This window comes from Monopterus albus, unplaced genomic scaffold, assembly GCF_001952655.1.
Source record: "Monopterus albus unplaced genomic scaffold, M_albus_1.0 scaffold113.1, whole genome shotgun sequence".
Lineage (NCBI taxonomy): Eukaryota > Metazoa > Chordata > Actinopteri > Synbranchiformes > Synbranchidae > Monopterus > Monopterus albus.
This window is the reverse complement of record NW_018127993.1, coordinates 1,629,387-1,642,860: the sequence shown is the minus strand read 5'-3', so window position 1 is coordinate 1,642,860 and position 13,474 is coordinate 1,629,387. Positions and strand designations below refer to the sequence as shown.

General features: G+C 41.7%; 1 protein-coding gene across 10 annotated transcripts in view; it reads left to right on the top strand.

Moving 5' to 3' along the window:
* Positions 1-13,474, top strand: part of kcnip4a (potassium voltage-gated channel interacting protein 4a) — a 124,082-nt gene that overhangs the window by 53,320 nt on the left and 57,288 nt on the right. Inside the window, exon 1 of one of the 10 annotated variants that reach the window (XM_020611401.1) lies at positions 6,216-6,501. The exons of the other annotated variants lie outside the window; for them this stretch is intronic. Within the exon in view, the coding sequence (XP_020467057.1) occupies positions 6,444-6,501 (58 nt within the window). The 5' untranslated portion in view covers positions 6,216-6,443. Of the gene's footprint in view, positions 1-6,215; positions 6,502-13,474 lie in introns of those variants that run through there. 10 annotated transcript variants of the gene reach the window in all.

The following is a 13,474-nucleotide window of genomic DNA, read 5'->3' as shown; positions in this document are numbered from 1 at the left end:
GATTTGTGGAAACAAAGCCAGGATTTTAATGTCCTGCCACCATCCGTGCAGACTGTCATATGTTGCTGCTCTGGGAGAATTTTGATCCTGATGTCTTTTGACTTGACCCGATACGTTTCACAAGACTGATGAGAAAAGCATTGTAGTTTTGAGATGTTGTTTTAAAGACTTTGCAATGGCTCAGTGAGCACTGATCTGTAATGGTGTGCTCAGTATCACACAGACAGCAGCTACATGTCAGCGGGTAATAAAGCAGTGTGACATGGGCTTGGGCCTACAGGGCGCACAGCGGCAGCAGGTGGGGCTGTGCTGATGACGGGTCAAATTGAAATTCACACCTAACTACCTGCTTGGCCGCCGTCCATGTTGGACAACCCTATATGAAGCCTGATGCAGGACGTGTTGTCTTGGTCTGAAATCAGCCTGCAGTAAAGAGAAGGTATTTGTTTTCAGCTGTTGGTATGGTGCACTCGAACAATCTGATTAAAATTATGACTCTGCCAGCTCCTCGGCTTTTATGGCCTGAGGAAGGTTTTACACTTGCCGCTGTAGTGCTGAGTCACACACTCCTTCTGTGTTTACGATCTGCACATTGTCAAAGAAAGGTGGGAAGGAGAGAAGAAAATGATACGACACGGCTGAGTGACAACAAAGCTGTTGTGTATTTAAGTATGCACACTGATATAAAAATGTCAAGCTGGCTGAGGTTTCCTCAGAATGTATTCTAGGTGTCCCCGAACGACTGTGTTAGTTCATTATATGGTGGACAAGAGGTATTTTATTAGACACAGACGTGGCAGAGCTGCCCTGCTTGGCCTGGCTGTGAAAATTATGCTTTTGTTTTTTGTGCCATCGTTTAAAGGGAAATGACCTTTTCACTGAACCGTATTCGTCCATGATTGATAGCGGTTGGATGCGATGCACACCGTGAGGCCAGGTGCCCACTGATTCAGACCATCTGGGCAGGTAATGTAGCCCAGTCACTGCAGCCACACATCATGGTTAGACCAGTCTGAGGATGGTTAAAAGTTAAAAAGCTTAATGTGGACCATTAATTTAAGTGCTGACTGCTGCCCAGAGTTTTCTCCAGTCTCAGCAGCCAGACTGGATCATCACTGCCTGGTGTGATGTGTTTATTGTGTAGGGATTCTAAGAGTCCAACTGATACAGGCTCAAGCTAATATAATGGTCAATAAGTAATAAGAAGGACACTTCAGTCTCCCTCATCAGTACAGTGCTGACAGCTGCTATATAAAACATGTGCTTGCAGTTTATCTGTTGCTGAATTAGTTAGCCATGACGCTGGCTGTGCTGCTTTCAGTGGAAGATGTGAACTGTTACGGTAACGCTGCTGCTGTGTTTTAGGCGGTGGCATCTCATATTTGAGGACAAGACAGCATCAGATATTCTTTTGGGGTGGAGAGAGTACCAGTGTAACTAAATCCTTCTACAGAGAGTGTTGCATTTTAGGGTTTTCATAGCCTCAATGTTGCTGCTGCAGGTGTTCAGAGTTGGTTCCTTCAAGAGTTTCATTAGCTCATTTTAAGCTGCACGAATTTCTGACAGCTGGTGCAGTGTGTTTTGCAGCCACAGAGGAAATAAACTCGTGAAGAGTGAGAATGGGTTCATAGCATCTCCCAGTGTCTGCAGAAATGAACCACAGGGAAAATCTCTCCAGCAGCCAAGAATTCCAGCTGCTGTGGATGATGTTCAGTAGACACACGTTTGATTGGAGACACCGGTAGTTTGTCTCAGACGTTGGAAGCTGCTACACAGAACCTTTTCATAATGTCTGAAATAAACTAGAAATAAACAAGTGCATGGCAATAAAATCTGATCATTCCCAGACACTCCTCGTGCCCCTGTCCCTCTTTTTACATTTTGTTTTTGTCTTGTTTCTGCTTGTTAAAAATGACATGGTTTTAAACGGCAACAAGAGTTGTGCTTCTTCTTGACAGTGCTCGGTGTTTGGCTGCTTCTAATTTGACTGAAATATTCGAATGTATATTGAAAACGACAGATTAATAGGATGGAGAAGGTGTAAGGCAGAGCTCTGACACCTTGCAGTGTTCTTGTGGTAGGCTGTATGTACGTCATGGAAAAAAGAAGCATGTCTGTTCTCTGTTGTTTACATTGTTCTTTTTGTCAAGGGTCCCTAATCTTTGTTGTAAAATCTATCCTGCCTAAACTGCGTAGTTGTTCAAAAGCAGAGTGGTTTTGATCTAAATACTGTTTTAAACAGACAGAAGGAATCATAACATCCATGCTTTTAGCATCAGATAATATAAGACAATGCTGGAGTTGATACCTGTCTCAGATATTTGGAGATGGAGAAGGCTGCAGGAGTGCTGCTGCTTCTCAGGGTTAATCAAGTGCTCCCTCTGCTGTTTAAAGCAGTGCACTGCACAATTCAACTCCACTAGTCTCAATATACTGTACAGAGAGAAATCAGTCCATTATGGTCGATATACTGTACCATGTAGTCTCAGGTGATGCACATTTTCATATACAGTAGATGATTAGACCTTTTCCTTTTTCGTAGTACACATTCTTTCTTGTTGTGGCAGGAAATGCAGAGGCCACGTCAGTGGGCATGACCCTAGAACCAGCTCACCTGAATACGTTGTTTTTAATTTGAATTTCATGATACTTTTAATACCCATACTGCAAAAAAAAAGGTTTATTTTGTTAGTCATTTTAGCCAGTCAACTTACTAATAAGCTGATGAATAGTTTTTATTCAGAGAGAGAGAGAGAGAGAGAGAGAGACCATGATGTCAACTCGTCTGCTCAAGTCCTTGCTCCTTGTTGGCAGCTTTATTACATATTTGGGATTCGATCAGAGTGAATTAGACACGAGTCACATTCCACCTCTGGTTTACCTTTGAATATCAAAATGTGATTGATTTAAACAAGAGGACCTGCTGCTTTTGCTAAAGTCCTGAGATCTGACAGAAGTTGCTCTTGAGAACTAAAGATCTTGTAGTGTCTCTCAAAGTGGGTTTGAGCTCTGTTGCATGTCTTGTTTCTTTTCTTGTGAGAAAGTGAAGAAAGGCTTCATGAAAGTAAAATGCGTTCACTGATCAGTGGTTTGGTCCAAGATACAAGCATCAGAAATACCATACACGGGTTTTGGTCGTCACCTCTTTGCAGTCTGATTCATCGCTCTCTTCATACGTGAACTGCTGTTCATCAGCTTCCTCTGGTGACGGCTCAGCCACTATTCCACTTTCCTTTGCTCATTGTTCAAAAGACGGCGGGGGCAACTACCCACGTACGGCTGTGTCTGGATCACCTGCAGACGAACAGCATTCCTTTTAATGATGTGCTGTATATGGCATCATGTTGATTAACCGGAAACAACAGGAGGGAAAAGGTTATGTGCAGTAGAGGAGCTCCTGCAGTACATACTCGACATGTACAATGACCAGGCCTAATTCTTACTGGTGGGCTTTGTGGGACAAGTGCTGCCCGTGCTTTGGAACTGAACTTCACTTCAGTTATGAAACATGTGTGCTGCGAATGCAGCTTCTTTCTCAAACCTCACATAGTAATTAGATCATTTTCCTCGAGTGGTATTGAATAAGCCTTAAGTAAATGTGGAGATGATGACCTTTGATTATTCCACCCTGTCTACTTTAATAAAAAGTCATTCATGCTCCAAGATAATGAGGCTAGCCTTTGAAAAGCCATGCTCAGCTGATTTGGACCGGTCCTCAAACTGGAGCTACAGAGTTCATTCATTTGACACCTCCTCACAGTGCCCCCTATGTTTACTATAGATTAATTTACTGCACATCTCTAAATGGGATTCCCCTGCACATAGTTGCATCAGTATATGCATGGACATTTACAGCAATTAGTCATAACATTACAGTATGACCGCCTGCCTGATGCTGCGTACACAGGAGTCAGTGCAGTGGTTGGTTGGTACTCATGTGACTCTGCAGCTCACTGTGCATCTTCTGTGAATCAGGAAGAGCACGTCTATCGACCAATCAGTGACAAACTGATGCAAAAGGAGTGAAGATGTGGTCATGAGAACAAGTTGGAGATTTTTTTTTTTTGGATAAACTCAGCAGCCTCCCCACTCTAGGTGTGATATCACCACTATAACCGCTGACTGTTTCTCTTCATAGAGACCAATGTACACTTCTCATTTTCAGACATTTTAATAAAGATTAAAAAGTTTAATCTGAAGTAGATCAGCCTTATCAGTGAGCCATGACCCTGTCGCCGGCTCACCGTCTGTCCTTCCTTAGACACTGTTGGTAGGTACTGATGACTGCAGACCAGGAACACACAGCCTGCAGTCTGGGACATGCTCGCACCCAGTCATCAGTCATCACAGTCTGGCCCTCGTCAAAGTCACTCAGGTCCTTACACTTGCCTGTTTTTCCTGCTTCCACCACATCAACTTCAAGAACCGACTGTTCTACCCCACACACTGACAGGTGCCAGTGTAACGAAATAATTGGTGTTAATCATATCACCTGTCTGGTCATAATGTTACGTCTGACCGCTGTAGACCAATCAGTGAATAATATGGAGATGACATCACTAGTTAAGATTATGAATGTTTTTAACCTAGATATGGATATAAACAGAAGCATTGTAGTTAAAGCCTCAAAATACAAAAATATAAGACTATAGCATTGTTTTGTTTTACTATTTTTGGCAGTCTAATCCATTTCTGTGTGACATTACCTTTAAGCCATGGATGAAATGGCACAGGATGACCTGTGGCCACTTTTTATCTACCACCATTTTCAGGTCACATTTTTGAATATTAGTATTTAGGTTTGAAACCAGACACAGGTTTAGTGCTAATGTTAGCATGCTAATGCACTAAACTGAAGTAATTGCACTTGTTGCTGATCAGACTCCTTTAGAAAAAGCAAATGACCAAATAAATGGGGTGCACGTTGGTGATTGTGAGGTCTCTGACCTGCAGAACAGCCATGGTCACTTCTTTGTGTGTGTGTGTGTGTGTGTTTGTTATGCAGTGTGAGTTGCGGCAAACATCATCACTCCAGTGTTACCTTACTTTTCTGTCTGACATCAGCAGGAGGCCTCGGAACAACAAAGCAACCACGACCAACAGGTTTTATGGAGTGGGCGCAAAATGGTACTTGATTGTAGTGGTTGGCTGTTCTGTTTCTGAACTGAACTGCCAACACGCAGGACATGAAGTGAATTGTGTGTGGGCGGCACACAGAGCAGCAGTATCTTTCATTCTTTTCCTTTTGTGATGCATCACGTCAGGCGCCCATCTTTATGGTATTTCTCACCCTGTTGTGAGCCAAGGACGGAAAGGGAAAAGATATGGGTCTTGAGAGGAGTCTGACCTCCAGGCCTCCTCGGTAAGCCCAAGGATCTTCCCCAGACTTGATCTGAGTCGGGATCAGTCAACTGTGAAGAGGCAGTAGCTGAGTCTGTGATAGAATGAAAAATAAACTTTTCATGAGTGCTGCAGCTTTTTGTCCATGGTTATGAATACTGAATCAGTATTCCATCAGTGTTTCTCACCTGAGTGTTTAATGGATCTTTGTGAAAGGTTGAGGGTCACATTGACACACTACTCTCTGTTTAATTTTGTTAGCTAGATATATGACAGGAGGTTTTGGTTGTTATTTAGCTGAACTATATTCCTTTGGGACTGTCACAGAAAACCTGTGAAATAACTGATTTAATTTCAGTTATCATTTAGTGATTTAAGATCTTGATTTTTGTTACAGTGGGTAGATCAGATAGTGTTACCACAGGAGTGCTCCTTATCTCATTTAACCTGTTGATAAAATGGTTAGATGATTAGAATACAGGAAGGAAGAAGAGATGCTTACTGGTGATTGGTTGTACATAATTTAAATATTTACACCAACCACTGCCAGCCTGACTTTTCAGCTCCTGCTCATGTTGTGGGCACAGCATGGTTTTGTCCTCTCATCTCCAGCAGGAGTTGTAGTTAAAAGGCAGCTGGTGGGGAATAAAATTCATCTACAGCAGGAGCTCTCTCACCTTCCTCCAGTCTCTCCCTGCCCACATGAGGAGAGATCCGTTGAAAAGAGCAGCGTACCTACCACTCTCCCCAGCATATTATTGGCTTGCTCTCTGAGCACTCAATTAATCCACAGTAGGTGCTCAACTGGTACAAAGCGCTCGCTTCAGAGCGGGAAAACTGAGGAAAGGAGGGGGGTGCAGAGGGTGCGCGTCAATTCAAAACTCAACAGAGGCGCACATGTTTCACTCCCACTCACAGTGCTCGTTGTGCAGCCCACCCAGCCAGGGCGAATATAAAGGAGACGTTTAGTCAGGAGATGTAATTCTGTTCGTAAGGCTCCCAGCATCTCTTTGTGTTTTCACTCTCAAGCCATCCTAGTGTGGGAGTGCAAGTGTGTGAAATCTAGCAGGACTTCCAGATCAGTAAGCGCGAAAGTCTGGACCATGGGGGCTTTAATGGTCATCTTCTCTCTTCAGCCGAAGCAAAGACGCAAGACAACAGGTAGAGAAAATGAGATCTTTTTCTCACATTAGCAGCTAAAACTAATTACCTAAGAGAGATTTTTTTTTTCTATTGTACTTAATTGGTCATTTTTATTTCTGTTTGGGAGTCTCCTCTGTGTGTGTGTGTGTGTGTGTGTGTGTTGGACTTCAGCATCCAGAAAGTTCCCCATTAATCTGCTGTTTTCTCTGTAATCCCATCTGAATGTCACATTGCTACACCAGTAGTGCATGAAATTGGCTTGGAACCAGCCAGCATTTCAGTCAGAACTCCATGAATTTGCTTGGCTTTTTCCCATTCGCTTTTGCAAGTTTTGCTTTTTACTATGGCAGCACAAACGCACTCTTTGCCAACACAGTCGCGAAAGCTTCTGTTGGCATCTGTCTTTCTGCAGTAATGTGTTGATCAGCATCACTGTCACAGCTTGTCACTGTAACAAAAGACAAGGAAGTCCAGTCTTCAATAAAGAACAATGAAATATTTTGTGGGTGACCTGCAGACAATAACTGTCAGGTTATATTTAGTGGCGTAGTGGGAGAAAGACAGAGCTGATGACATTTAAATTACAGTAACTCATATTTTACTCGGGTATTGTGAGAGAGGTTGAAAGCAAAATGAATGAGCGACTCTTTGTGACTCTCTCTAGCAATAGATCAGAGCAGGCACATGTGTGCACTGTCAGCACATTTCACAGGGACCCAGAAAGGAGAACATGGGACCCAGATGCATGCACAGTAGATTACATGCATGCACTGTACCATTTTGCTGTGCATAATTGGACATGTATTATTTAAGCTAATATCAGACGAATAAGGGGAAATGTTGAGAGACTGTGTTGTGATTGCTAAGAGTTGTGATGTTTAGTTTAGTTTTCAGTTATAACAGTGGCAGATTTGTTGTTTTTTTTAAAAGGAATGTTTCACTTTTCATGTTACAGCTTTATAGTATGACAACTAACCACTGTGGTCCTAAAGGAAATCCTGATTTAGGTCACTACTGTGTCCAGCTTATGTTAGAGCACATTCTTTGGCTGAAACAATGTCCTCCATCCTCCAGACCTTTCAGAATATAATCATTTGGAATGCACCGATAGCAATAAAGGTATCAGGTCCGATAGCACCCTCTAGTACTTGTAAAATTTGTCCGATACTATGCACCGATACCAGTTAACGGCAGCATTAGATTATCCTCATGCTGGCTGAGCTGGCCGTTAGGCAGCGGAGGAGAAATTTCAACCTGAGTTATAAATGTAGTTAGCCAAAGGATATTGTAAAATAAGTGATGACAACAGACGTAAAGCTGACTGAGTTCTGGTTCTCTGCCCCTCTCTCACCGTCTCGCACAGTTTTATAATAGAAGCAATGCATTATTGTTAAATACTTGTGTCGGAACTTGCTATTGGTGAGTACTTAAGTGTCAGTACGTGTACTCGGTCTGAGAAAAAAAAAAGTGGTGCTGGTGCATCCTCAATAAGCATATAGTGGAATACAGTACTGTTAGCCTCGTGCACACTGCTCCAGCAGGTGGAGAAATGCCATGACAGACCTGTCACGGCTCGTTACAGCTGCTGGACAACTGCTGTTCAGAGGAGGGTTTTAACAAACAGACTAATTATTAGCTGACTAACTTATGCATTAGCTAACTATTGATTAACTGGCAGAAAATCGACAATCAACTGATTATTTAACCCTTTGGTTGCTAAATGAAGCCAAACATTCCAGTTTTCAGACATGAACAGATGATGGTTTTCTGTTTTAGTGTTAAATGTAAGGTGAATATATCAAAGTTTTAAACTGTTGTTCAGACAAATACAATTTGAACTTTACATCCTGGAAGGAGTAGTGGACAGGTTTCATTACTATATTATATGTATATGCTAAACAATCAATAATGGCAGCTGTTCGTATTTGGAGCATCTCTGCTGGCTGCTCTGGACAAACTGCAGCCCAGTATAGATTTTGTATTAGAAGTCCTTTCAGATATTTTCTCTGCTTATGTAACGTACTGATTAACGCCGTGTAGGGTTCTTCAGATGAGGACAAAACCATACGACTGTGAGGTCTGACGGACCTTATTGCTACTCCACCACCCACTCTAATGTTTTATTCTATTAATTTTCATAGCTGCACTCATCTGCATGACAAGAGATGATGGTCCAGTAAAATAGGAACTTTGCCCTCTGGCTCCTTTTCAGCTCACCCAGCGCGGCTTTGAGTGTTCCCACAGTGTCCGAGGATAAAAGCTGTGCTGGTGCCATTATGGTGGTGCCTGCTGATGTGTTTGGTCTTGTTGTGATTTTAAATGCCTTGTCTGTCTGTGTAGGAGTGACATAGGAGAACTCAGAAGCAGAGCTGCTTATATGGAAACAATGAAGCATTAACTATGACTCAGGCTAGCAATGGATAAATTATTGTTCATCCTGTGTTTGGTGCCTCTTGGTCAGTGAAAAGAGTTTAAAAACACACTGAAATGTGTTCAGCATCATCTAAATTAATTTGTAGAATAATAGTGCCTTGTTATAAGGTCACGCTGAACTAAGCTGAGATCTACTGTGTTGTTTCTTGTGTTAATTCCTTGCGACATTAACACAACACAAGGGGCGATGGACTTGTCCGCTGTAGTTCTTGTTGCTGGCCCTGTCTCCTCGCAGGCCGTCTGGTGTTTACAGAACTGAATGGAGACTTGGGCTGACCACGGGGGAGAGCAGCTGTCATTTTAGGGGGTAACTATGTCACCCGTCGCTATGCTTTTAGATAAATTTGATTACAACATGAAAACATTTTTGTTGAGAACCACTGGGGCTGATGGCCACACTTGGCATATAAGTAATCTGATCTGCATATTGACTGGCTAAGCATAAGAGCCTCAAAATGCATTTAAGCTAGAGTAACTGTTCTCTGCAGGCTCCAGCAGCTCTCAGGAAACGGATTCAATTAAACTTAACCATTAGCAGCATCATTTCAGGCTGAAATAGCTAGAATTACTCTTTGTACTGTACAAAGTGTATTCATGAGTCCAGGAGAAATAATTACTGTACAAAATGAGCCACATGCCTAAAGAACTGATTTCATAAAGTGTTTCCAACCCATCTGTCACTTGCAGCATTTCTCACTGAACTACTCATCTAAGAGCTGGGTGGATGTCACAGTGCAGCAGAAATTTGAGAGAATGTTTAGTAAGGACGTGTTTCTTCAGCACTCATTGTAGGTACAAGTCTCTACCATCAGCCAGTGAGATCTCCTCTAAGGACTCAGTAGGTGATGCTCAGAACTTAATTGCCTTTCAATGAATTACTGTGAGCTGCTTAAGACTGCAGAGCGGTCGGAGACGAGTCTTCCACTTTCCAACAGGTTACTGACCTAAACATTTTGGTCTAAAATGACATGGATTTTGTCATAGATTGTTATTAATCTACATGGGGTATAAAACACAGCAGCTTTCCAAAATCTCTGAACGTACACCCTAAGGAAATGAGAAAGGGTCACCGATGGAGCTTTCACCTGATTCTTTCTTTTTTCCTTTGTTAGCAGCAACATGTCATCTGTTCAAAGTCACTATGTCATTGCTCTGTATTGTTTTTTTAAGTTTTCAGAATTAGCATTTAAATTGAAACGCGAAGCCACATCAGTTGGGTTAAACCCTGCAAGCTTGTTTCGAGTTTCTCCTTGTGGCATGGGATTCGATGCAGCAGTTTGCTTTGTGAAGTGACACTCCAGTCCTGTGACCGGTGCTAAGAGGGCTCACTTAGAACTGGATTAATGACCAGCATCCCACTCAAAGAAGCTCTGCAGGGACAGGAAAGGGGACTCAGCCACACACAGACAGTGGATCATGTCCGTGCATCATGATATCTCAGTAACTAGAGATACTTTGACACCCCATGAAGCAGTCGTGCTATAACACCTCACTTCCCACCATGACTTTGTCCACAGTAATGCTGTTGTTGAATAGCAGCATAATGTTGTAGACCAAGTGGCTTTAATGTATAGGATGAGTATTCATCTTTAACTAATTAGACAGTTTATTCTTCCAGTAGTGCTGTTAAAATGCTTAATGACTTTTATATAAGATGATTGTGGAAATAGTTTGTGTGCATTCAGAAACACCAGACAGGTTTTGTATTCAAACAAATGTTTTTCAGAATACACCTAGTTGACAGATGCTAAGGAAAATGAAATCATGTTACAGAAAAGGTGGAGTTTCTGCACAGAATTTTGTTTGTAGGCCTTTGTCAGACATCAGATTCAGGTTTTGAGACAACACATCTAAAGTACAGGGTGTATCAACCAATCAAAAGCAGGAAGCAAATCGGAACAAAGTGCCTGATAGTGACATCCATTGATCCCTAAAATTTGATAAATATGAAAACCTGTACAATTTAAATGAAAATGGAATCAAATATTTGAATGCACAAAGTAAATCCTACACACTTCTCTCTGGTGTAGTGTACCAAAGAATTAGCTTGTAGTTTCTCGTTATCTCCACTTGGTGGCAGCAAACCCAAACCAAACGTGCAGTTGGAATAGAACAGAATAGAACAGTTGGAACCAACAGTTTCTTATTATGATGGAAGCTTTTGTCAGTTGTTTTAAACACTTGCAGGTTTTCTTGCTGGTGTTTTAAGTAGCTTATATCATTTGTAATCAAAACCTTATCACTGCAGTCAGACTGTGAAAAGGTACAGGCTGTTTCTCAGAGTTGGTTTCAAAAAGTAATCACAACCTGCCAACGATCTCAAGGTCTTCGGTTCTAATAGATTACTTATGGCATTTGCTTATTTAACCCTGAGCCTCAATGTCATGTAGTACTGCCTTATGTAAAGCAAAGAGGCAGTTTGATTGGGTTGCATAGGAGCACTGTGTATTAGACTACAGTATGTTCTCTGTCTTACACAACAAATTTGGCTGCAAACTCATTGTACCACAGTCTAAGACTGGGAATTTCAAAAGTCCCAAATCACATTAATTTGCAATTAACCATATTGTTTGAAGGGTACAGGCGCACTGGGGCCTTGTGTAAATTCCACAAACAAATAGAAGACATTAATTGGCTTTAATGTCATCTTGTAGCCCTGTGCTTTGTCTAGACTAAATTGTGTTTTTGTTGGACTTTGTGGGACAATTTTCAGCCTCAGATTAATCTGGTGCTCAAGCGAGTACTTGTGTTTTTTAGTGTTTGGACAACAATGGAACTACATGCAGAGAATAATGAGAGAGATCAGGCTATAGCGACACAGTCTGTGCTTGTTGGCATGAAAAATTCATTGTTGGTTTGGTCATTTAAAGGAGCAGTGTGTAAGATCTAGAAGGTTTTATTAGCATAAATGGGAGATATTATGCATAATTATGTTTTCACTAGTGTATAATCACCAAAAAATAAGAATTGTTGCATTTTCTTTGGCTTATAATTGTATTATTGTGGGTTTAAAAGCTATAATTTGAAGAAATGGAGGATCACACAAGACAAAGGAAGACAAAGTGAATCCCCACTGTCGAAGAAGCAAAGACACAAAGAAACAAGATAGATGATGGCAGATTGAGGGTAAACATTACCCAGATGGGAATCCTTGACGAGGGACAAACGTGTCCAGAAAGATGCCGAAGTTACCTGTTTTCTGCTGGACAGATAATTTAGCCTAACAAGTAAAATGAACTTAAATGCTCAGTTTTTGTTTGATGGCGTTAGCTAGAACACGGCCAGTGATGGGTAACCACTGTGGTTGGGCTTGGTCAAGTCATCAGCAGTTTTCCAAGTGCACAATTTGTCCTCCATCTATGGTAATCACTATGAAATGGCTATGAGGGCAGTTTAACACGGTGTACGAGAGCTTTGCTGAACGTTACACTCTGGTCATTAAATCTCACACAGTGCACCTTCAGTGTGTTGGACTAACAAGAAATATCAATTAATCATCCCACCATTACAGTATTCATTTTGGGCCACTGCTCATAGTAGACGTGCACCTTGGTGTATTCTCATGCAGCAGTGTGTCAGTTCCCAGTTTCAGCCAACACACACCACAGGTCTTCACTCTGACAATTAGCTTCATCACCAGTCACACACACTGATACAGCATACTGTGTGCTGATGACATGCACAGACCTTGATAGTTTTCATTACCATTAGCCAAGAGTCTTGATTACACTCTGTGCAAAGTTCTGAGGTGATTGAAGAGCAGATGTTGGAGGTTTCTCTGAGATTCTAATATTAGTGTTGAACAGAAACGCATTTCAAAATAAAAGGAAGTGAAATAATATAAAATCCTTTCAAGCGAAAACACCCATGGACATTTTTTTTTTATTTTTTAAATCTTTTTCCAGCGAGCCACCTTCTTTTCACCTTTACAGCCCATGTTCTCTCGAAGCTTCCTACGCAGTTGCTCGTCCTGTTATGTCCAAAGACGGCGCACACACCCTCCTGAGGCTCTGCGGCTATGTTTAGCTCTTGCTCAGCTGCCACAAATAAAGAAAAGTAACTGATAGTGGGCCAAATGAGCTGGCCAGTAGCATGCACAGCAAAGAGGTTGTTTCCATGGTAAATCACCACGCTAACGATTCTCTTTGTGCTGACGGGCTGTGGAGATGAATGTGGCTTCAGTTCCCCTTCTGAGAGCTTGTACAAGGGGACCTTATCTGTGGAGTGGCTTTTAATTATAAACCACATTGTCACTTTTTCTTGATAAGCATATAAAGAAAAGAAATCCTCTTCCTGTCTTTTTGTGTCCGCTGTGGTGGATATTGCTCTATGAAATATTTAGCTCTGTTGGACTTATGAAACATTGATAGAAACAACAAGCCTCTTTCATCAGCCACATGTGACAAGTTTACATATATGGCCCATTTTAGAGGCATTTACAGAGGTGCCTGCTTTAATACTTATAGCATGTGAGGCATATAATGTCGAGATTCAAGGTGAAATCGAGGCTGCCTGATTATTTTAGATATTAAGATGTTAATCTACCATAGCACATTCC